We start from the raw sequence: 26178 nt of genomic DNA, 5'->3' as shown, positions 1-26178 counted from the left end.
CTTAAGCTTTTAGGTAAAGTGGTAATCTAATATGGTATAAGAGTTGGTTACTAGGAGGTCCTGGGTTCTAGTTTTGTTGCCCGTGTTTATTTTATGGCATTTGAAAAATTATTGTATTCCCTATAATGGGTTTTATGTCATGTGTTTATCTCTCTATTTGCTATTGGACTTGCCTGTGTAGGGGAAGGAGTGTTAATGCCATGGTCTTAAATTTCCACGAAATTGTCAAAATTTCCGTCAAAATTTCCAATTGCCGTCACCCTCGAAATCGAAATGGTAGTCGATTTCCGTCTTGCATAATTTACGTCGAAATCTCAACGAATCATCCAACAATTTTTGAAATCTTGAAATTTTAGCAAAGCTTGTCACAATTTTAACTATACAATGAAATTTCGTCAGAATTCAAATGAGAAATTTAGGAGTGAAGTGAAATTTCTATCTTAATTTATTTTATTTATTTTATCGAATAAAAAGATTATTACAAGTGTTTTTGAAATTATATGAAAAAATAAACATAGAGTAACATTTTATTTAATCATTCATGTCCAAATTATCATTTTTTGTATAATAAATAATATTTAAATAATTTATGTATTTCATTTGTATTAATTGAATATGTTTAATGTACATTATCTCACAAATATTTTTTCTGATACATATACTATTTTGCAACTCTTCCACCTCATACAAAACATATATGTATTTAATTTGTAATATATTAGTCCTAAAACTTATATTATTATGTTTGTTAACCATTTCTAAAGTTTCACAAAGAATTCCATGCTTTACTACTAATTTCCGTTATTTTTTCAAATCGAAATTAAAATCGAAATTGCATTGAAATCGAAATTTCCATTGAAATTTCTGTAATTTTGGAGCTTCAAAATTTGAGTCAAAATTGAAATTTAATACCTTGGTTAATGCTTGGTATAAATTGCTGGCCACGACCTAACAACTTAAGTTTTTAGGTAAAGTGATAATCTAACAATTTCTTCCTACAAGCCCCATGATCTAGTCCTCCTGTGTTGATTTATTTTGCCTTTTATCTTCCAATTTTTAGTACATATATCTAATACTGGGATTCTATGTTTTGTAGTCAAACTTTTACATAACTTACAATCCTTACATGATAGTTGATCTCCTCTCCTAGTTAAGAGGAAATCTATTTAGCTTTTATTTTGCCTGCTCTTGATAGTTATTTAGTGTCATTCTCTTTTCTTAAAGTAGGTATTCAATATAACCAAATTGTAAGACATGGAAAAATCTAAAATTGCATCACCAGGTTCATTTTTTATCTCCATATCCAAGGCCTCCATGTATCATATAATACCTTTATTGTCCTTTCTAGTGTCTCCATTCAAATTTGCTCGTATGAATGGTTTTTACACCTTGGTATCCCTTGTATGAATGTATAATACCTTCCAAATCTTCCCAAATTGTATTTTTAAGGTTCTTTGCCAAGCTTAGTTTGGGGGAGTGTATGCACTAATAACATTTATTATCTCTAGGCCTAGAGTTATCTTGATTTTTATGATCCTATCCCCTATTTTTTTAACATCTACGGCATTATCGTTTAGGTCTTTCACTACAATGATTCCCACTCTAATTTTTATGTTTTTCTTTTCTAGTGTACCAAAGTTTTAATCTTGATTTTTCAATTTCTCTAGCTTTCTTCCTTATCCATTTAGTCTCTTGAAGGCAGATTTAGTTAATTTTTCTTTTGAACATTGTGTCCACTATATCCATACTTTTGCTTGAAAGTGTTCCTATATTCCAAGTTGCGAATCTAATCCTAGTTTCCTGTAACTATCTTCTTAACTCTCCCCTGTCTAGAATGACCGAGCCTAGCCCACACTTGTCCATTTTTCAAGTTGTCAATCTAATCCTGTTTCTTGTACTATCTTCTTAACTCTCTCCTGTCTAGAATGACTGAGCCTAGTTCACACTTGTCCATTTTTCACTGCGTCCGGGTGGTATAAGTGCAATGTGTCACTTGTCGGGGACACCCCTGTGAATTATTTGGTAAGGATTCATGTCATAAAGATCTAACAAGTTTTATGCTGGCTGTCAGCTACCTAATGCAACCCTCTTCTCTATCTAAAATTTTGTGAAGAATTGCTGCAGCTCTGTATTGAAAATTATAAAGTCATATGCATAATTTTTTGTTAATCCAGGGTGGAAAAATGACTAGTGCATTAACTGAAATGCATAAGATGTGAAAGTTCTAACTTGAAAACACAGTGTGAATTGTTTTTGAAGAAAGAATGCTGTTAAAAACTTAAATGCAAATGTTTAACTTGAAAACATAATACCCTAAGTCAGTGAGTGGTTGATGCAAACTGTTTTCAAAAATTCAATGCAAGCAAAACTAGAATCCCACATCCTATTCTAAGTAATCTATTAATTCCCTAACCTGCGTCCAGTTCACAATTATCTAAATAATGCCCTAGATCCAGGTCTAGAAACCACAACATATATATCAATGAAATGAAAAAATCTAAAGCATGTGAGTTCAAGGTGTCATTTGAAGCTAGAATAAAATCAAAACCTGTGCATAAGTAATTATGAGAATTAAAGTAGACCCAAGAGTTGTAAATGATTTGTGTCTTGAGAATTGAGATCAGAAAATGTGAAGTTTAATGCATTGTTAATCCTACAAATTGAAACACAAGACCCAATCTGCCAGCCAACAGCTACAAATTGTCCTCCGGATTCACAGAAAGAGATAGGATGTTCGAGAGATGGTAGTCCAGATTGTGAGAAAAGAAAATCGAGAAGAGAGACAGATTTTGAGAGGGAGAAGATCTCACTGGTAAGTACCTTTTTGACGTAGGAAATTTGATGCTGCTAACATTAGTCGAAGAAAATTTAAGCAATGAGGGATTGCAAGAATTCTTCCATCTAAATTGAAGAATCAAATCCAAGAATATTGAATAAACAAAACAAGCATATTGAATCTAAACAAGATTCTTCAATCTAAATTCAAGAATCAAACTATAAAATCTTTATTGCTTCTTCATGATTTTAGGGCTGAAGAAACAAGAATCTTTGGATTTGTTTGGGTCTTTGGGAGAAAAGAAAGGAAAAGAAAGGAAAGAAAGGCGGTTTAGAGAGGGGATCTGCTTGGTTAGTGAGAAAACAAAGCCAAAAAGAGAGAACAGAATAAAGGAAAATGAAAGAAAAGAAAAAGAAAAGAAACCTTTAGAAGTAGAAGTAAAAGAAAGAAAAAGAAGAGGAATTTGAGTCAAAGTAGATGAAAGAGAGGAGAAGTGTTAGGAAAAAGGAACCTATTTGCGAAGTAATCGTAGATCCAGATCCGGTTGAGGGGGGGTGGCGCAGTAGAGAGACAGCTGCAAAAATAAAGAATAAAAGCAATTTGAAAATAAAAAAATGCAAGAATGTGTCATCCTGCAATATAGGATTCCGGAAAACTGATCCTGGTGCTGCTGGTGACTGGCGACTTGTGACTGGCGATTTGCTGCGGGTTGCTGCCTTCAAAAAATTGAAGCAAATGAAATCTGAAATTTTCTCGGCGAATGGAACATGTACTGGATGAAACCGTGGAAATGCAAAAGCCATTGAAGTTTTGGTGGCTCAGAATTGAAACTCTTCAAAACGGGAGATTCCCCTTGAACAATATCACAAAAAACACACTCACTTGATTCTGTTCTCAGAGCCAAACAATAGACGGCCACCATCGTTGGCACCAGCAACACAATTGAAAGTTGAGACAAGCACGAATGGGCAGTGAGAAGTCAGGCGAAGATGAGTGTTCTGCCATGTTTGAATGCTTTCTCCAAATGTAAGACAGAGAAGAAGAAGAAGTCCGATTTCGATCTAAAATATAAACAAAAAACATCAAAGGCAGGTATGTTGGGTATAAGGTGCAATAAATGTAATAAATAGCAACCATAACAAACATATTCAATTAATATAAATGAAATTCAAAAATCATTTCAAAATATTGTTTATTACACAAATACAGATAATTTAGACATAAAAGGTCAAATAAAATGTTGTAGATAATAATGAAGTTAATAAAATGTTGCAGATAATAACTAAGTTCAGTTTTTCATGTACGTTCAGAAGTATGAAAGCTATAATTCATATGCCCTGTAATAATCTTTTCAACAATAAAAGAGGGGAGAAATCTCAAATTGGGTTTTAAATCTTAAATTTTAAATTCAGGGAAATTTCATTCCATAGTTGAAAATTTGACAGATTTTGCTTAAAATTTGAGATTTTGATAAATTTTGATGGTTTGTGGAAATTTTGACGAAAATTAAAATGGAAATTGGCTGCCATTTTGATTTTGAGGGTGATGGAAAGCAAAAATGTTGACAATTTCAAAGAGATTTAAAGCCATGATGGTGGCTGAATATTTTAAATCTATATTAGTGTTCCCCTACTATAATGAGCACCCATTTCAAGAATGTGTCATTTTTTTCACAAAAGATTCACTTTTTCAAAGAAAGGATTCTTGTTATTTTTTCCCCAGCTAACACTGGCATTCAATCTTGCTGAAGATTGGAGAAACCAAAGCACCCAAAGCATCCAGAAGATAACTCACAACACTGCAAAAATATCATTCCATTCCATATCAAATCATTAGTCATACAATTATCAAGGGAAATGTGAGAATTTTGTATTGTCAAATGACTCAAATCACTCATAAAATGGCCAAAACTGCAGAATACCATAATCTCCTCTCCTCCCAAAACCTTTAAAAGTAGTCAAAAGGAAAATTCCAGAAGAGTTGGGACACACTAAACACTCACCAAATAAACAAGCTTGTCTCCAAGACTTCAACACAACAGCACAGTGAATAGATGAACATGAGTCTCACCACTAGTAAAAGCACAATACACTGGAGGCAAAGCCTTGTGGGGCCTTCTAGTTTGCAACAGATTGTTGGGTTGAAGTCTATTGAGGACTGAACGTGAGTAGGTTATCTGCTCTTGAAGTTGATCCTTTTGCACCCAGAAACAAAATAGAAGGGGAATCTAATATTTTATCGATAAAAAGGTATGACTTTGTATGAATTCCAGAATAAATTATCTTGATCTACATAACACCATTCATTCTTGCAAAAAAAAATCTGTGTGTTGTGATTGGGTGCAGGTTGTAGCTGGGGCTGTGTTGGGATTTCTAGTGGCCTACCTTATGAGAGGCTCCAGTTCAAAAATTTTATAGCCAATGGCATTTCTTTAGAGTCTTTTTCTGGACATATACCTGGCATTCAAGGAGTTTCGTAGTTGCAAAAATGAATCAAATTAAAATGAAGTTGTTCCAGTGCAGAGAGGCAATATTTAAGTGCAGGAACTGGGCAGATGTTTGCGCTTACCAGGGCATGTTCACTTTCTTCTGCTGTTCTGCACCCCACATACTAGACCAAAAATATGCAGTTGTGCCTGGAAAGGTTCTGTCCCATCCATGTATTTTCCATACTCTGAATGATTTGAAATTTCCTGTTAAGCTCCATGGACCGTGATACTGAAATTTTTCAAAGCAATGGTGAATTGTGATTCCAATCTGAAATTTCCTGTTAAGTTCTATTGTGCCAAGATATTGAAATTTCTCAAGCAATGGTGAATAGTGATTCCAATATTTAAAAACCTGTGGCCCCTGTTGATGTGAAAGCCTAATTTTCAATTGATTTGGAATTTGGTGAAGGATTAGGTCTATTTTTAGTGTCACATTGTTATTTTTCTTGCTGTTGAACTTTCATACCTTCAAACAAAAGTTCATATTATCTGTGCAGTCAATTGGTATATCTGACCGGTTGTACAACTTGATCTTTTGTAAATAGCTTTGTGCCAGGTTTTAGAGTCTGCAGCTACGGCTCTAGGTTGTTTGGGAGTACCTGCTACTATGACACCGAGTGAAGGTTGATGGATTAGAATATAAGGTTGAGTTTCGGAGCTCGAATTTGATTTGTGTGGATTTGGATGAGAGTCAATACAATTTTTGTGTTGAATTTGATTCAAATCTTCGTGAATATAAGTTCAAATTTCATCTTCCATGCTATCAAACATGGGGTGAGTGCTTATTTTGAAGTTATATAAATTATAATGTTATCATATTGTTATTGAGGATTACTCCCCTTAGTTTTCTCACAAAAATAGTTACATGCGGCAAAAGAAAGCATAAATTGTCTTTCAATTGAACGTACCAAAATGAGTTCATCATATGCCAATAAATAAATAGGTAAATGAACAAACCCCATCTTCATTGAAATTGGCACATTGGATGTACTCTAGTTGGGCTTTATGATTTTCAATAATTATGGTCACGAGTTTTTCAGGATATGTGAATTATGTCTCACATATTAAGGGAAAACATGAAAGAAATCAAGGTGCATTAAGGCAGATGAAAACCGTTGACGATTTGGCTCGGTACAGACTGCACAGATTTTGAATTTTGATTTGTTTGGGCATTATTTTGGTTGAGTTTCGAGGGGAAACTTTCGAGGACGCTTATATATACACAGAATAAATTCTATATAGTGTGCCTCTTGTGCCTTGGTGTGTTTTTGTGCCTTTTGTGTGCCAAGGGTATCAATGGTTGATTGAAAGTATTCTTGAGAGGATTCATCTATTGTTCATGTAACTTGGACAAAGAGATAGTGAATTCTTGTCGTTTACTTTCATTGATGTAGGTTTTGCTAACCACGTAATTCCTGGTGTCATTGTTCTTATTATTGCTTTCTTTATTTTATTATGGTTGTGGAAGCATTCTGTATTCGCTATTTAGATTGTTGCAAGTGTATGTTTGATCCTTTAGATAATATACATATTCCACTGTGCATTGTTTGAGAGGCATTATTTCACAATAGGATGCGAGTGAGAAAAATAAGAAAAACATGTATTCAAATAGTTATTTATAGATTTTTTTTATTGTAAACTTATTCATCATTTGAAAATTCATTTTAATTTTGAATTTAAGGGACTTCTTTGGAATACCATTGAGAAAAAAGTTACATGGAGTCTTTTTCACAAAATTTTTAACGTTTTTAAAAAAAATATTTGATATGCTAAAATGAATTGTGAGTGTAATAAATAAAAAAAATATATGATAAATATGTAAATACATTAAGATTAATTTTTATTTGTTCTATTTTATTTTTGCATATCATTAATCGTAGCGATGAAGAAAAAGAAAACAAGAAATGTATAATTGTACAGTAGTATTAGCATCTTTTTCCCTCCCTAATTTTGTATAGACAAACAGATTTTCATATAGGAAAATATTTTTAGTATTATGAAGATTGTACTCTGAAGTTATCATTTTGTTTTCAACAATATAATATGTGAAATTGGTTAATTCATTGAGAGAAAAAATTGCAATGAGATAAGTCTGATATCCATTTAGACTTAGCAAAGTAGACGGGGTTGGATAACTCGTGACGGGTGAGATAAATTATTGGGGTGAGGAAATTACAATTTATATTCGACTCAATTAAGTTACAAATTTACGGTGATTCAGTTTGTGGCGGATGATGAATAATCTGTCATTTCCATTATAAGTATAATTTTTTTGACCAACTAATAAAAAATTATTTCGTAACATAATAACTAAATTAATTTAAAATTATAATTTGGTATTTTTTAAAAATTTAATAAACCAATCATAAGATAAAAGTATGTCTTAATAATTATAGTAAATTGTAAATTAGTTAATAACCAATCACAAAATTGCATACATATTTTTTTTTTTATTTTTTAGGTTATGAATTCAAGATTTTTATTTTGATCATGAAAGTATTTGAGCTTAAGCTTAAGTGAGGGCTAACCAATTATAACTCGATTTAAATTCGGTTTGAATTAATGAATTTTTACTTGATTTGCTAGGTCTATATTTATCTATTAACTTTTTTTTTTGAGATAAATCATATTTTACATCCATTTAGATCAAGAATTTTATTTGAAAAAATGAAAAGAAAGGAAAAAAAAAAAATTTCATTTTCGATTATATTTTCCCTTTATGAAAAATACTAAAACAAATATAAATTTATTCTAATATAGTTAAATAATAAGAAAAGTCAATCATTAATAATGTTTAAAAATTCAAAAATCTAGTAAATGATTTATTATATGTTGCGGGATAAAAATGATTGGGACCTGCGATGTTGCTCTCCGGCTTTTGACAAAAATTATATGTTGCGGGATAAAAATGGTTGGGACCTGCGACGTTGCTCTCCGGCTTTTGATGACCTGAAAAGGGTGAAAATAAAGTAGGCTTGGAGGACCCGAGGTGTACTCCGGGGGATCACTCTAATGCCTAAGTAAGGAAACGCTTCAAAGAGGTTGAATGTAACAGTAAATTGGATTAAAAATGACTTACCTTGGCCTCTTACCCGAGTGCCTACTTATAGTGGCTGAAGTTGACTCGAGGGTGTATGGCCATTTATTGGTTAGTTATGGCATGGACGTGAATTGCTCTGGCTTTTAAGGAGTCGATAACAACTTTCGATGGCGCAGGCGTGAATCGCTCTGGCCTGCATGGGGTTGACCCCTTCAGAGCAGTTATCCTTGAGCGATAATGGCTTTGATTGCTGTTGCACCTTAATGCTCCTTTATGACAGATGGACTGTTTTGCCCCTGATATATATATTTAGGGTATATCAGTTGTCCACCCTTAGTTTCAAATTTTTGGAACTTGTTCTTGAAAGTTCGAAAGTGGTCCCATCTTCTTTTTCTTTTCTTTTTTTATCGAACCGAAGTGGAGGGAGATGGCTGATCCAAGCTGATGTCAAGCTAAGTTCGACTGATTTGAGCCGATATTAAGACGCACCCAATTTTGACGAGCCGGATTGGAGGAATGCGTCTGATCTGAGCCGATGCTGAGTCGATGTCGAGCCAGATTAGAGAGAAACGACTAATCCGAGTCGATGCCGAGCTAAGTTCGACTGATCCGAACCGATGCCGAGCTAAGTTCGACTGATCCGAGCCGATATTAAGATGCACCCAAATTTGATAAGCCGAATTGGAGGTATGCGGTTGATTTGAGCCGATGCCGAGCCGGATTAGAGGGAAATGGCTGATCCGAGCTGATGCCGGGCTAAGTTTGGCTGATCCAAGTTGATATTAAGATGCACCAGGCTTTGACGAGCCATATTACCGAGCAGCTTCTTTGGGAACTTTTGTTCCAACCAGCTTTTCTCGAGAATTTTGCTGATCAACTTCTCTTGGGGAACTTTGTCCCGACCAGATCATCTTGAGAATTTTGCCGAGAAGCTCCTCTTAAGGAACTTTGTTCCGACTAGCTGTTCTCGAGAAATTTGCCGAGCAGCTTCTTTGGGAACTTTTGTTTCGACCAGCTTCTCTCAAGAAATTTGCCGAGCAGCTTCTCTTGGGGAACTTTATCCCGACCAGTTCATTTCGAGAATTTTGCCGAGTAGCTCCTCTTGGGGAACTTTGTTCTGACCAACTGTTCTCGAGAAATTTGCCAAGCAACTTCTTTAGGAACTTTTTTTTCGACCAACTCTTCTGGAGAATTTTGCTGAGCGGCTTCTCTTAGGGAACTTTTCCTAATGACCCATGCTCATCTTTTGGTGAATTTGTTATGGCTTCATGAGCCTTAGCTGATCAATTGGGCCGGTCGTCTTTACCTAATGAGCCGTACTCATTTTGTTGGGCATCTTCTTTGGGTCTCATAAGCGTTGCACATCAGTTGAGCCGATCTTCTTTGCCTAATGAGTTGTACTCATTTTTTGGACATATTTTGTGTCCTTATGAGCCTTAGCTCATCAGTTGGACTGGTCTTCTTTGCCTAATGAGCGGTGCTCATTTTTTGGGCATCTTCTTTGGGCCTCATGAGCATTGCTCATCAGTTGGGCCTGTTTCAAGACGGGTTTGCCCGTAGTGGTATACTTTTGAAGTTCCAAGAGTCTCCATAATTTCGCTTTCACCTGCAACTTTCAAAATTTTTCGTTAAGTGAGTCGTACCTTTGGGGTATCGTGATTTTCCTCGGCATTTCACGTCTTTTAAGTGTCCCATCTGATTGGGAGGCGTGCGTGTAGGGAGCCTTTGTTAGCATGCGAGTATTGAATGATATCTTCTTCGGGTTGCGAGCCCATACGGGGACTTGCAGCCTTTTCCTCGAGAGATGGGATAATTAATGATCCTTCCTCCTCTGGATTCGCGCTTTTGTGGAGATTCATGCCAACTTTGCTCTATAAAAGGCGCTTGTTGGCCCATTTGCTCCCTGTCTCAACGGAGAGAGGTTCCCTTGCTATTAGGTACGCTCTCGCTCCACCCTTTTCCTTGTATCTTTTCCTTCTTTATCTTGGCTTTGTGTGCTGATTTTTCTACTATGTTCTTCATACGTTCATAATGTTCTTCATATCATGTTTGAATGTTCTTCGCGTTCTTCATTTCCTTTGGACGTGTTCTTAGCAAACTGTTTGAAATATGCACTACTGATCCAATTTTTTGTATTGTGTAAGTTGTTTGTCCTTTTGACACTGTAAAATTTTGACTCCATGACTTCTTCCGAGGCTCAGTCCAGATCTTCCGTAACCATTAGGAATGCTCGGTCTAACCTTACCCTAGTAGAGCTGCAAACCGTACATCGTTTATTCGTTATCCCTGACACCATCCACCTTAGGCTACCCACCAGCTCCAAGTCCGCTCAACAGCCCGGTCCAAATGAGATCTGTCTATATACTGATTACCTTGACCTAGGTCTTAGGCTTCACTTCTTAGCTTTCTTTTCCAATGTGCTTCGTTTCTACAATGTTGCTCCTTCGTCGTTGGCCCCCACTTCTTATTTGAAGTTGACGTGTTTCTCCATCCTTCTCCTCAAAGAAGGTCATCAAGCCCACTATGCCTCTGTTTCGGAGCTGTTAGCAAATGAGGAGACATACTGTAGAGAAGAACTTGTATTATTTCAATGCCCTTCCTGACTACAAGCTGTTCACCCTTTGTAGCTCCTCCATTCATGATTGGAAGTTTCAGTTCTTTTTTGCATATGGGGGAGCTAGATTATCACGGGCCCCGTGTGTGGTCCACTCCTCTGGATGGTGATTTTCTTCCTTTTATGCTTTATTTATTCTGCAGAAGCCTAAGTTATATTATTGTATAAACATACCCTTCGTTTCAGCCCGCTTGCGACACTTAGCTCCCACTTTGTAACGACCTGCTCCTTTTTCACATATATTTTTTTTTATATAAATAAATTATCATCACATCATACATTCCAACTCAGCAGGTCACAATCCACCTGGGCCCGTGGGCACTAGGGATATAACAAAACATACAGCAGAAGCCTACGCAGCAGAAAGTATAAAATCATATACATCTCATCATAATGTGCATAACACATACCAGAGTCACTACAATTACTATCTCACAGTATATACATCTCAAAAATGAAATCTAGGGACAATCCCCACAAAACCTAACTGTCCCTACCAAAAACTTACCCTTCCAAAGAGGGCAAACAACTGATCTAGATCAGCGGGGCTTTTCTCGCTCTCCTATTAGGGGCTCCTGAAAAATGTATAAGATTTAGGGGTGAGACACCTCTCAGTAAGGGAAATAAACTAATACTAGTGTGTGGCAACATGAGTATTCTGTGTTCTACATATACCATACATAACATATTCAATACTGTTTATCAAATTTGGGAAAACATATGCATATCAAAACATGGTAGAACATACTGCATTTTCATAAACATTTCTCATCTCATATCATAATAATAATAACATAAAAACAATCCTAGTGGTTAGCTGGCTGTTGTCATGTATTACCTCAACATGATTGGGTTGTGTGGCTCGAAGGCGGGACCTGACAATGGTTGGCCGACCACTGTCAAGTCAAACAGTAGTCTGTAGGTCCGATGGGTCTACCCAGACTGGTCCGTACACCAGGGGTGATAACAGCACACTTCTTGAAAATAACCACATCGACCATCCAATCTCACACCACTCTGTACAGCGGCGTTAACACAGATATCATGATCACGAGGACCATGGACAAATAGCAACGGTACCGTGCAAGTGCTAGCCTAGACCAAGCCAACCAGGTTCTGATATCATATACATATACTAAAACCATGATACATAAATATCTCATATCATTTATTTTCACATCAATCATATCATTTCACATATATACGTGTATCATGAAAATCATCGGCCTGTACGCCGGTATTACACATTTTATCATAGCTCGGCCCGTACGCCGGCAAATCACATAGCACAGCCCGTATGCTGGCAAACCACATAGCACGGCCCGTACGCCGGCAAATCACATAGCACAGCCCGTACGCTGGCAAATCACATAGCACGGCCCGTACGCCGGCAAATCACATAGCACAACCCGTACGCTGGCAAATCACATAGCACGGCCCGTACGCTGGCAAATCTCATCCACATAGCACGGCCCATATGCCAGCAAATCACATATACATATAAAAATATCTCGGCCCGTACGCCGGTTTTCCATCATAGAAATCCATATCGTCCCCATTCCAAAAAAAAACAGTATTTCACAACATTTTTATACTCATGCCACACTAAACAAATTTTCTACGTATTCAACATATCATCATTTAAACAGTATTTTCCAAATATAAATCATATATATAAATATATTTATTTTTCTTGAAACCAGATGCTACATATATATACATACATTTTTTCAAAACAAAACTAGCTTAGTTTATCCCCTTACCTGATTCCTGAAAAGCCCCTAAGAAAATCTTCCCCGTACCCACAAGGTTCTCAACTCAACACCCTGAAAATGAAAACTCGCAGAATTAAAGTTTAGTATTTTCGTACGTACAACATTTTCTATAACTACCACTAAATCAAATTCGACTTAAAAAGTCTTACCTCAACTTAGGGATGATTCCCAACGTTCCCAATCAATACCCTGGAACTGAAAATTTCCAGTATTAAAGTTCAGTATTTTTACGCGTATATCACTTTCTTCAACTGTCGAAAATTCAAATATTGAATATAAAGTCTTACCTTGGATTTAGAATGAAATCCAACTTCGTTTCCCTGATGATCCGCTCCGGCAGACTTGTAGAGAAATTCGCCAGGAGCGTCGTGGTGGCTTCGGTTTGTCGATTCGGCGTAAAACTAGCCCGGAATTGAAGAGAGAGAGAGAGTCGTAGGAGAGAGAGAGAGGAGAGAGAGAGAGTGAAACGAGAAGAGAGAGAGTGCACTCACGCCCATCAAAATCCAATTCAATTTGGATTTGACTTTCAAAGCTTCTTAAAGAAGCTTGTGTTAGTTTATATATATATATATATATATAATAGTAAACCTTAATTAAAGTAAAGCTTCTTGAAGAAGCTTTCATACTTTATATATATATTTACCTTTAACCTATATATTAAATGCATATCATAATAACTTACTTATATATATATATATATACACACACACACACACACACATATATATATATATATATATATATATATACATGCTTTAATATATATATATATATATATATATTTGTTCCTTATCATACTATTCATTTTACTTGTTAATTTAATTAATTAATTTTATTTTATTATTTTATTATTATTATTATTTTTTTAAATTTTATTTTTTTCCTGGTTACTACACACTTTGTCTCGATTAGAGGAAGCTATCATTTGAGAGTTGCGGGCCAGTGCTCAGCAGGGGCTTATTCCCCACGAGCAGCTACTCAAGGAGCGAGTCCTTGTGTAGTGGGGGCTGAGTCGCGTTTCTCATGGTCTATGCTTTTCTCAAGCTTTTTGCCTATTATATGTGTACAATGTTTTATTTAACTTTCGCTTACCTTTCCCTTTTTTATTTTCGTAGCTATGGACTTTAATAAGTACGAGGCCATAATGGCCGAGGCCAAAAAGCAAAGAGCAAGCAAGAAGAAGAAGAAGAGGCTAGACTTACTAGGTGAGTCTTCTCAGATAGAGGAAGCTCCTGTTGCCCAAAACGAGCCTCTCCCTGTCTCATTGGCCCCACCCATGGCCACTTCTTCTGGAGGACCTATCTTCTATGATCCTACTCTGTCTAGTCCTACCCTTCGTCGTGCGATGCACGTAAGACCTTGTGGAGGTGAAGCTAACCCTTCCCGAAAACCTGCTCTCTAGTATTCGACATACCACCTATCAGGTAGCTTAGGTCTTGAGATTTGATTTTACTGCTCATTGTTGTGTATTAATTTCGATCTTGCTTGCAACTAGCTACTATGTCCCTAGCTGCTGAGGATAAGGTGGCCGAGATGTACCGGCTCTCCATCGAGTCACGTGAGAAATACGTTGCTGCCCAGAATGAGCTATTTGAGGCAAAAAGTACTGCTAACCGTCGCGAGAAGGTTCTCCAAGAGGAGATAGTGAGGATTCGAAATGAGGAGATTCCCGTTGCTGCTACTGCGGTTGCCAGTGCTGCAGTATTCGACTACCGAAGCTCTAAGAAATTCATCCTAGACACTTCCAAGTCTTACCAAATAGGCTTTCGGAGATGCCGAGAATAGGTGAAGACAATGCACCCTGACGTTTCTTTAGTCGAGGTAAGCTCATATGACTATGAAAATGAGAGCCTAAAATTAGGGGATGAAATGGATGAGACTGAAGAGTTTGTGGAGGAAGGCAGAGAAGGAAGCAATGCTGGTGATTAAAGATTATGAGTTCGATATTTTATTGCTTTTAAAATTGTACTATGGCTTTTGAAGCCTTTTAAAACTAATTGTACAACTTATGCAACGAAACTTTATGAATAGTACTTTTTCAACATATCAGAGTTCCATGTGTGTTTTATCTTCCCTCCCTCTAAGTCCTACAAGGTGTATGTTCCCAGCTTGACTTCTGTCACCACTCGGTATGGCCCCTCCCTATTCGGCTTCAGCTTGTTGGGTCTAGACTCTGCTGGGTTGGTTCGCATCTTTTTGAGGACCAGTTCTCTTGGGTGGAATGTTCGTGCTTTAACACGAGTGTTGCAGTACCTGGCCACTTTTTGTTGGTACATGACTATTCTCATATGTGCTTGCTCCTGCCTCTCCTCAAGGAGGTCTAATTCCGCCCTTAGTTATTCACTATTACTCTTTTCGTCAAAATGTTGCCTTCGCTAGGAAGGGATCCCGACCTCAGTAAGAATGATTGCCTCTGCTTTGAAAGCGAGCATGAATAGTGTTTCACCTGTTGCTGCTCGTCGGGTCGTGTGGTAAGCCTAGAATATAAAAAGGAGCTTTTCCACCCATCTGCCATGTGAAGTTTTGAGTCGCGTCCTCAAACTGTGCAGTATCGTACGATTTATGTTTTCTACCTGACCATTGCTTTAGGGATGTGCAACTAATGCGAATAGAAGTTTTATGGACAGGTCAGCGCAAAATTTCTAGAAGCACTCATTGTCAAACTGTCTCCCGTGATTCGTGACTATGGCCCATGGGATTCCGAATCAGTAAACAACCAAAGCCCACACAAATCGGGTGATGTTTCACTCGGTTATGTGAGCTAGGGCTTAAACTTCTACTCACTTGGTGAAGTAATCGATCGCCACCAACAAAAACTTCCTTTGTCCAATCGCTTGAGGCAGTGGTCCTAAGATATCCAGTCCCCATTGGGCGAAAGGACACGGACTGGGTAGGGGGGAGAGAAGGCTGGACGACATGTGTGGTGTTCCTGCGCACTGCTGGCAGCTGTCGCTCCATTTGACTGTCTCGATTGCATCCTTCCTTATCATGGGCCAATAGAATCCTTGTCGTAGGGCCTTGTGGGCTAAGGCTCTGCTAGCAAGGTGATTTCTGCATACTCCTTCATGAATTTCCCTTAGAATTTATTCTCTCTCTCCGGTACTTAGGCACCGTAGGTATGGCAGTGTCAAGATCTCCTGTACAACTTTTTGTCTGTGAGCGTGTACTTTGCCGCCCTCCTTCTTACCTTTATGGATTGCTTCTTGTCTTCTGGTAAGGATCCATCGTGAAGGTACTGCATCAAAGGGGTCCTCCAATCCTCTTCGTTATCTTCAACTACCATCAGGTTGACACTGAACTCCTCATAAGAGGGTTTTCTAACCCGCTCCAAGTAGGCTGCACCCTTCTAGTCTAGTTTTGTAGCTGAGGCTATTCGGGCCAATGCATCAGCCTTTGCGTTCTCTGTTCGTGGCACGCGCTCTATCTCGAACTGAGCGAACACTTTGATGTGTTCTTGGGCTTTGGCTAAGTATTTCTTCATTTTCTGATCCTTAGCCTTAAGCTCTCCCTTCACCTGTTCCATTACTAGCTGGGAATCGCTCGCTACATGAATTCGTGCTACCCCCAGTGCCTCCGCCAAGCGTAGCCCTGCTAACAGGGCTTCATACTCGGCATCATTGTTGGTTGTTGCGAACTCTAATTTCAGTGTGTATAATGTCTCCGCACCTTTTGGTGCTGTGAGGATTAGTACTGCTTCTCCCTTGGTAGCATTAGACGACTCATCTACATGTAATGTCCACACTTCTGAGTTCTCTTTTGTTTCGTAGAATTGTTCTGCCATGAAGTCAGCCAATACCTGGGCTTTGATGGCAGGATTTGGCTGATATTGTATGTCAAACTCCCGTAACTCAATCGACCACCTCATCATTCTCCTAGAGCTCTTTGGCTGTTGTGAGATCTGTCTCAATGGTAGGTTAGTCAGCACGATTATCCTGTGCACCTGAAAGTATGGTCTTAGCTTCTGAGCTGCACAGATAATAGAGAAGGCTGCTTTTTTCGCTGTGCTGTAATTCACCTTAGCTCTGTTCAGCACCTTTATGGTGTAGTAGATTGGTTTATGCTGCCTTTCTTATTCTCTAACCAAGATTGAGTTGACCGCATGTGGAGTTGAGGTCACATATAGTTAGATATCTTCTCCTGCTTTCGCCTTCGTTAGTAGTTAGGGGGGGGGGGAACCAAGGTAATGTTTGAGTTGATCGAAGGCTCTGCTCTGCTCCTCCCTCAATTCAAATCCTCCTTTATTTCACAGTGCCTTGAAGAAAGGTAGATCTTTATCTCCCGAACAGGACACAAACCTGCTGAGGGAGGCAATTCTTCCTGTCAAGACCTGGATCTCCTTCTTTATTCGAGGGGCTTTCATCTCCAGCAACGCCTTTATCTTGTCGGGGTTGGCTTTTATCCCCTTGTGTGTCACCATGAAGCCTAAAAACTTCCCTGTAGAAACACCAAACACGCATTTGGAAGGATTTAATTTCATTTGATACCTGTGCAGTAGTTCGAATGTTTCCTTCAAATCCTTGCAATGCTCTCTTGCTTTCAGGCTTTTCACCAGCATATCATCTACATACACTTCCGTTGTTTTTCCGAGTTGGTTTTTGAATATCTTGTTCACCAGCCTCGAATAGGTTGCTCCTACATTCTTCAATCCAAAGGGCATCACTCGGTAGCAATAAAGTCCTCTCTCTATGATGAACGATGTTTTCTCCTCATCCCTTTGGTACATTGGGATTTGGTTATATCCCGAATACGCATCTGTAAAGTTCAAGAGCTTATGTCCAAACGTCGAGTCCACCGGCTGATCAACTTGAGGAAGGGGGAAGCTATCTTTTGGACATACCTTGTTCAAGTCCATGAATTCGATACACGTCCACCACTTTCCATTCGATTTCTTTACCAAAATCACATTGCTCAGCCACTCCATATAGTTGACCTCCTTGACGAATTTGGTCTGCACCAGTTTCGTTACCTCCTCATCTATCACCTTGATTTGCTCCAATGCGAAGCTTCTCTTCTTCTGCCTTACGGGCTTATGGTTGGGGTCTACCTACAACTTGTGTTCTATGATTATTGCAAGGTCAATCCCCGGAATATCATCAGCTGACTAGGCAAACACATCCGCAAACTCGTTCAACAGTTTACTCAGTTCCGTTTTCATAGGGTCGAATAGGCGACTTCCGATCTGCACACACTTCTCTTGATTACCGTTTATTAGTATGTGTGCAAGGTCATCATCAAGCGTGCTAATTTGTGGTTACTCTCCCCTCACCTCCAGGTCTTCAATGGTCAAGGTTTCCCTTGCTTTAGTTTTTCCTTTTAACGTCATCACGTAGCAATTTCGAGTTGCTGCTCGATCTCCCTTGATCATTCCCGTCCTGTGTGGGGTATGAAACTTCATCTTTAGGTGGTAAGTGGATGTTATGGCTTGAGCCGCATTGAGCGATGGGCGGCCCAGTATGATGTTGTATACTGATGGTCGATCAAACACCAGGAAATCCGTCAATGAGGTGATTTGCTGTGGGGTCGTCCCCATGGTCACTAGTAGCGCGATTGTTCCCATGGGATGTACTACGTCTCCACCAAACCTAACCAATGGTGTGGAGATTGGTTTGAGGCGTTCCCTATTGATCTTAATTCCTTTGATCACTGACCAGAACATTATGTTGGTTGAGCTCTCGTTGTCTATTAGTATGCGCCTCACTTTGTAGTTGGCCACTAGAAGGGATACTACTAGAGCGCCGTCATGGGTCTGTTGTACTCCTTCTTCATCTTCACCACTGAAGGTGATAGCGTCTTCCTATTTTAATCTTTTTCCGTTTGATTTTATTTTCTCCGTCAAGAGCACCTGCTTGGCATACCTCTTTCAAGCGCTTTCACTGTCACCGCCACTAGTGGAGCCGCCAAAGATTAGAGCGATTTCTCCAACGATCTATTCTTCTTTATCATTCTCGTTTGGCCTTTTCTGCTCACGAGCTTCCCCTTGACGATCTCCTTTCTTAACGAACCTTGATAGATGACCTTTTTATATCAAGGTCTTAATTTCATTTTTCAGTTGAATACACTCCTCGGTATTGTGCCCGTGATCCCTACGGAACTTACAAAACTTTGACGTATTCCGTTTATATGAGAGTGTTCGCATAGGTTCAGGCCATGAAACATACTCCTTTTTTATGTGCATCAACACATTGGTTCGCGGTGCGTTTAAGGGGGTATAAGTTTGAAATTTACTGGTGTGCCCCATAGCCTGAGAGCTGGCCTGCAAAGTGCTGTTTTCTTGTCTTTTCCCAGGTCTAGAAGGTTCGCCGATCTCTCTGTTACCCTTCCTTTGCTACTCAATCCGATTTCCTCTCGTGTCCATCATCTCTTCCAGGTTGACACATTTCTGTGCTCTGGCCATCAACTCTCCCATGTTGGTTGGGGGCTTCTTCCCCAATGAGTACAGGAAATTTCTTGGCTAAAGAGCCGTGGTCAGGGTTGCTAATGCCACTCCTATGTCCAGGTTGCGAATCTCCAGGGTTGCGGTGAGGAAGCGGTGCATGAAGTTTTTCAACGTCTCCCGTTCTCTTTGGACCAAGCTCATCAGATGAGCCAACGTTTTGACAATTCCCTGACTGCTGATAAAATGGCTGGTAAACTGCTACTCCATCTCAGAGAAATAGCCAATCAACCAAGCTATAGTGTTCGGTACCAATCCTTGGCACTACTTTCAAGGGTGGCTGCAAATGCCCGGCACATGATGGCGTCAGGCGCGCCTTGCAATTGCATCAACACCTTGAAAGTGTCCAGATGATCAATTGGGTCAGCCAAGCCCTCATACCTTTCGAAAGTCGGCATTTTGAACTTGCTAGGGAGCGGAACCTCCATCACTTCTTTGGTGAACGGCGGCTTCGAGGATTTTAAAAAGGTTTCTCCGTAAGAGGGGTTGGTTTGCCCCTCTTTCATCATCTTCTCTATTTGATCTATTTTTTTGATCCTCTCCTCTAACTCATTTGATCTTTGCTCATTTACTCCTACACTGTTCGCGTCTTCCACCTTCTTAGTGAGGTTAGTTTTTTCCTCACTCTCTTTCGGGTTCTCTGCTTTCTTAGGTGAGCCGGGGTTGACCTGTTGTTGGCAGGGGGCATGTTCTTCCTTACTCTTTTGCTGTAAGAGTAGGTTGAACATATCCTCCATCTTCTTTTGAGAGGCCTCCATTCTCCTTTGGAAAGCAAGGAATTCCTCCCTGGTGACCCTCGAATGATCTCCAAGTATGGAATGAATGGACTGGGGTGATTCTTTACCAGCGGCAAGGCCGGAGCTTGAGTCGTGGGTTGTTGTCATATTCGAGAATCGAAGGTCAAAAGCAAGATGAGCACCTCTCAGAAGCGGTTGCCACGGACGGCGCCAACTGTTGCGGGATAAAAATAGTTGGGACTTGCGACGTTACTCTCCGACTTCTGATGACTTGAAAATGGTGAAAACAAAGTAGGCTTGAAGGACCCGGGGTGTACTCCGGGGGATCACTCTGATGCCTAAGTAAGGGAACGCTTCAAAGAGGTTGAATGCAATAGTAAATTGGATTAAGAATGACTTACCTTGGCCTCTTGCCCAAGTCCCTACTTATAGTGGCCGAAGTTGACCCGAGGGTGTATGACCATTTATTGGTCAGTTATGGCGTGGACATGAATCATTCTGGCCTTTAAGGAGCCAATAACAACTATCGGTGGCGCAACGTGGATGGCTCTGGCTTGCATGGGGTTGACCCCTTTAGAGCAGCTATTCTTGAGCGATAATGACCCTAATTGCTGCTGCATCTTAATGCTCCTTTATGACAGATGAACTGTTTTGCCCCTAATATATATTTAGGGTATATCGGTATATTTTTTTCCTTTATCATTTTTTGTAATTTATTTTTCCCTTTCCTCATTATTTTCAAAACTTCAAACGAGGCCATCAAATGGTATAGTTGTGATGTGATTAATCATTCACAAGAACATAATCATATTCAATTGTCGTTGAAATGGCTTCCCATCAACGCTTATACTGGTATCTAGTGTGTAGGCAAGCCACACCATAACTTTTCCGCTCGGTTTCAAATAAAGGGAGGGAACAACGGCATCGATCTTCCCAAAACGTCATAGTTTTACTTGATCTTTTCCCTAAACGACAACGTTTCATTTTAAATCCTTCCGGAAAATCCCCTCTATGTGCTGCGAGTAACTGCTCCCTCCTTCGCCGCACTCTTTCCCCTCACAATCGATTGCAGAGCGTTTGGAAACAATGGCCGAACCCCTGAGCCCTAACCCTTCGACGGCGGCACCGAGGCAGAAAGCTTCCGTCGCGATGCGTCTCCAATCTCCGACGAGCCCATTCTTCCTCGGCTCTAATGACGACCAACTCGAACGCGCTCAAGCACGCGCCGCACGCGCCGCCGCTATTCGCCGTAAACCTGTTGCTCGCTTCGCCGCTCCTCTCTCCCCCCCCGATCCTTGTCTCTCCAGAGAACAGATTATCGATTTGTTCCAAAATTGCGTTAAGCTCGCTAGTGAAAATGTCAGTAGTTTCTTCCCTCTCTCTCTCTCTCTCTCTCTCTCTCTGTCTCTCTCACACACACACACACACACACACACACACACACACACACAAATGTGCAAGTCTCGCCTTACCATATTTAATAGTCGAGTAATTTCCTTATAATTCCTCTCTCTCTCTCTCTCTCTCTCTCGTAATTTGTAGAGTTTCCACTCCATCGTTGTTGTTGTCTTTCTTTGTAATGGCAATCGTATTGCATTGTATATTTGGTAATGCAGAAAATAAACCAGAAGAACACATGGGAGCTGAAGCTTATAGACCATCTTAGCGAAATTATCAAAGTCGAAGTAGAAAATGACGCAGAGACTAACTTCCAAAAGGTTCGAACCATTTCCATGCAAATTTGTGGGTACAGATATTTTGTGCTACATGTTATTGATTAGGCGTTGATTAGAACATTTAATCAATTAACTAAATTTTCCTTTAATGGGAAGGCAAGCTGCACGTTGGAAGCCGGCGTGAAGATATACTCCTTGAGGGTGGATTCGGTGCATGCGGAGGCATATAAGGTCCTTGGAGGGATCAATCGAGCTGCTCAAGAAGACGGACATGGTTAGTCCCACATTATCTACTAACCAATAATTAAATAAAATTAAGCCATATTTAATTTCATGTCTTATTGTGAATTGCATATGGTGGCCCTTTATTTATGGGCGTCCAGAAGTTTTTTGTGTGTTCCAATCTTCTACACAATTTGGAGGTAATGCATGGTTTGTAATTGGTTATTTAGCCATATGCAACTATATTATTGGTTCCACACTTTATCCTACTGAAGTAGAAATTTCTATTTTTCCGAGGTTGAGGGAAAAATTTATAGTTTTAGTGAATAAAATTCTGTTATTTAGATCTAAGTCAATTTTCATCCATCCCATGTAATTTTGACAGTTATTTCTTTCTAACTTCAAACTTGATTTGTGCTTCACAAAAATCCCAGCTTGCTTGATTGACTCTAGTTCACCCCTCAGTGGCAGCAAAATGTATCTTAATTTTGAAACTTCTAGATATTATTATGTGTGTGTGAACACTTTAGGTGTTGAAACTGTATCGGTGTTCACTTTGATTTTTTTAGCACTTGGTTTTTTTTTTGTTTTGTTTTGTTTTGTTTTTGTTTTTGTTTGTTTGTTTTTTTTTTTCACATGAACATTGGTTGTCTCAAGACATTATAAAACAAAGTTTAAAAGCCTACTTGCACTTAGTTTCTAGTTTTCTTTTTCTTTTGGAAGGAAATATTTGGCCTTCTCTGAAAGAAAATCAGTGTCAAGTGTGTAATTTTTTTTTACATAAACAAAGAAATTTATTAAGAAGGAAGATTTTTTTTTTTAAATTTTATGTGTAATTACATAAAAATGACAAAATGACCTCCACAATGGAGAAAAGAACAGTAAAGACAACATATTGGTGAAGCACAGCACTCCGATTCCTTTTCATATCTACCAAAGACAGTCCTTGAAAGCCAGTGAAAGGAAGAATCCCAAGTAAAGCAAGAAAAATAATTATACTCTAAAGAGTCTAAACCAAATTGGTACCCTCTTTTCTCCTTTAAAAATCCTAGCATTTGGCTCTAGTCCAGTACACCAAATAATCACTAAAACACCCAATCCCAAAAAAGCTTCTTTGCTTTACAATTGCCAAAATCCACAAACTACTGAAACCCCTCCAATGAAGATTGGTATACTTAACTCTCATAATGAATAACAAACATGAAACAATCTATTGAACATATTCTAAGAGAAAGAACAAGGCAAAAAAAAAAATAAAAAAAATATGAGCATTGGTCTCGCAATTCAGGAAAAAAAAAAGAAAGAAAAAGCAATTCCAGAGATAGGGCTTTATTTGGCCTTTTTACCTGCAACAAATCATTGGTGTAATCCAATTAAGAACAACAGACCAAGTGAAAGCCCTGATTTTCAAAGGGGTCTTAGCTTTCCAAATAAAGGAGTATAAAGGTAACAGTCAAACACTATTTTGATGTGGTAAATGAAGGAAAAGCAATTAGCAAGAAAAAACACCCTGTAACGTCCAAGGTCCAAACCCTTTTGTCAAAATTTTGGAGGGACAAGCTGTAAAGATATGTCCCACATGAATGTTGAGATATATTGCTCATATGATAAGGGTAATGAATGGTCAAGTTTATGGATTAACTAAAGAGATTGACTTTTAAAATACTGTGAGATTTAATGATTGGAAGTTGAAGAGTTTTCCTATATGACTACAGTTATGGGGAGTAGCTGAATGGTAATAAAATAATAGAGATATAGGAATTGTCCTCTCTCTACCTATGCTCTCTTTTCATCAGCATTTCTCCCATATAATTTGGTGAAGCACAGAAAGAGATCGGGTTAAGTGAGACCCATTTGTATAATAGTAAATTGATAATGGTGGCAATGTTATGAACCCATTTGTATTGGGTGAACAATTGCATTTATGCATGCATGGGCTCCCGGATTTTACATAAAAGTAAGCAAGTAAAATTCTCATTGTGGGAACTTAATTATCTGCTTTGAACTTTGACAAATTTTTGCTGTGTGAGTTATCAATCAATGTTTATATTATGGTTAGCATGTTGTCACCAAAATGATCTTGGTAGGAAAAGTTATAAATATTGAATTGAATTATGATTTTGCAAAAATTATTACGGAATGATTATTTGATTATTATGGTTGACCCAAAGGTGCACCAACTTTCAAGTAATCATTAAATTAATCAGGATAATTGATAGAATGATAGTGAGATTGAAATGGACGCCCAAAGGTGACAAACCAATTGAACTTTTAGGGGTTATCAATTATGCCTAGGTGGGTGAAAATCACCATTAAATGTGAATATTAGTATATTGCATAAGTTAATCCAAAGATTGAACGCAATTTACTAATGGAAATGTTTTTCTCAAAGCATTAATGTTGTGATCATTTTATTGCAGTGTCATTCATGTTTCACTTCATTCACTTGCTTCTTTTGTTCCAATCTTTAATGGAACTAATTTCTCTGACCGGAAGGAACAGATTCAGTTTCACCTTGGTGTTCTGGATCTTGACTTAGCACTGCAAATTGATAAATCGGCTGCTATTACTGAAACAAGCAGTTCGGAGCAACAAACTTTGTCTAGGTCATGGGAAAGATTGAACAGATTAAGCATTTTTTTTATGCGAATGTGTATTGCAAATAATATTAAGTCAACGCTTCCTCAAATTGAAAATGCAAAGGAATATTTTAAGGCTGTGGAAGATCGGTTTCATTCAACGGACAAGTCCCTTGTAGGGAGATTGATGGCTGAACTTACCACCATGAAGTTTGATGGTAGCCAAGGAATGAATGAACATGTCCTTGAAATGACCAATCTAGCTGCCAAACTCAAATCTCTAGGTATGAATGTTGATGAAAGTTTCCTTGTTCAGTTTATTTTGAATTTTTTGCCTCCTCAGAATGAGCCATTTCAGATTCACTATAACACTATTAAGGAAAAGTGGAATGTGAATGAATTGGCGAGTATATTAATTCAAGAAGAGGCAAGACGTAGACAACAAGGACAACATTCAGTTAATGTTATGAGTCATAGAGTTGGAAGTAAAGGAAAGAAACCGAAAAAATTTTTCAAGAAAAATCCATTGAAGGTTGCGGGACCTTCTCATGGCAATGAGGCTCGCAAGGGGGAACATAATGAACCGAAATATTATTTCTATCATGACTATGGACATTTAAAGAAAAATTGCCCGAAACGTAGAGTTTGGTTTGAAAAGAAAGGTAAGCTATTAGCTTATGTGTGTTTCGAATCGAATGTGACACAAGTTCCTTCTAATACATGGTGGATTGATTCTGGTTCTACTATTCATATTTCAAATTTGAGTCAAGTCTTGGGAAATGGAAATCAAGTACCAGTTGTTGGTGTTGGAACTTTTCGTTTGTTTTTAGAGTCAAGTCACTGTTTGGACCTATTTGATACTTTTTATGTTCCAACTATTTCTAGAAATTTAATTTCCATGTCAAGACTTGATTATGATGGTTATGCTCTATATTTTGAACATAAAGGTTTTCGTTTGTTGAAAAATGGCTTATGTGTTGGTTCTGGTGTTTTATCTGAGGGGTTATATAAATTTAATCTTAATGAAAATCTTGCTGAAACACTGCTCACCCTGCATTATAATGTTGGAACTAAATGTATCAGAGTTAATGAAAAATCCTCTTTCTTGTGGCATAAAGACTGAGTCATATATCCAAAGAAAGAATGAAGAGATAGGTAAAAGATGGAATTCTTTCAAACCTTGATTTTACTAATTTCGATGTATATGTGGATTGCATTAAAGGAAAGCAAACCAAACATACAAAGAAAGGCGCCACAAGAAGTGGAAAACTTCTGGAGATTGTCCATACTGATATTTGTGGGCCTTTTGACTCATCGTCTTTTGGTGGAGAAAAGTACTTTATCATTTTTATTGATGATTTTTCATGTTATGGTTATGTTTATTTGTTGCATGAAATGTCTCAAGCAATAAGTGCCTAAAGACATATATTGCTGAAGTTGAGTGACAATTAGATAGAAAGGTGAAAATCATTAGATCAGATAGAGGTGGTGAGTATTACGGAAGATATGATGGAATAAGACAATGTCCAGGACCGTTTGCCAAATTCCTAGAAGACCATGGTATTTGTGCACAATACACAATGCCTGGTACGCCTCAGCAGAATGGTGTAGCTGAAAGGCGTAATTGTACTTTTATGGAAATGGTTAGAAGTATGTTAAGTAACTCCTCAGTACCCATTTCATTGTGAATGGAGACCCTTAAGACAGCCATTTATGTGCTTAATAGGGTTACCAGTAAGGCAGTTCAAAAAACTCCTTTTGAATTGTGGACGGGAAGGAAACCGAGTTTAAGACACTTTCATATTTGGGGTTGTCCAGCAGAGGTTAGGATCTATAAT

At 38.4% G+C, this 26178-nt stretch overlaps 2 protein-coding genes across 7 annotated transcripts in view; both read left to right on the top strand.

Moving 5' to 3' along the window:
- LOC131164416 (uncharacterized) overlaps positions 1-6102 on the top strand; it is a 35268-nt gene extending 29166 nt beyond the window's left edge. For 4 of the 5 annotated variants that reach the window (XM_058121609.1, XM_058121594.1, XM_058121585.1 and 1 more), the window contains one exon: positions 5122-5615. In XM_058121609.1, the coding sequence (XP_057977592.1) occupies positions 5122-5193 (72 nt within the window). In that variant the 3' untranslated portion in view covers positions 5194-5615. Of the gene's footprint in view, positions 1-5121; positions 5616-5809 lie in introns of those variants that run through there. The other variant, XM_058121615.1, reaches the window with a different exon arrangement.
- Positions 5949-26178, top strand: part of LOC131164407 (condensin complex subunit 2-like) — a 34105-nt gene continuing 13875 nt past the window's right edge. Inside the window, exons 1-3 of one of the 2 annotated variants that reach the window (XM_058121572.1) lie at positions 5949-6038; positions 21480-21581; positions 21696-21813. In XM_058121572.1, the coding sequence (XP_057977555.1) occupies positions 5949-6038; positions 21480-21581; positions 21696-21813 (310 nt within the window). Of the gene's footprint in view, positions 6039-20853; positions 21223-21479; positions 21582-21695; positions 21814-26178 lie in introns of those variants that run through there. The other variant, XM_058121562.1, reaches the window with a different exon arrangement.

Source organism: Malania oleifera, chromosome 1, assembly GCF_029873635.1.
Source record: "Malania oleifera isolate guangnan ecotype guangnan chromosome 1, ASM2987363v1, whole genome shotgun sequence".
Classification (NCBI taxonomy): Eukaryota; Viridiplantae; Streptophyta; class Magnoliopsida; order Santalales; family Ximeniaceae; genus Malania; species Malania oleifera.
Note: the sequence above shows the minus strand (reverse complement) of the source record. Positions and strands in the feature narration are given on the sequence as shown.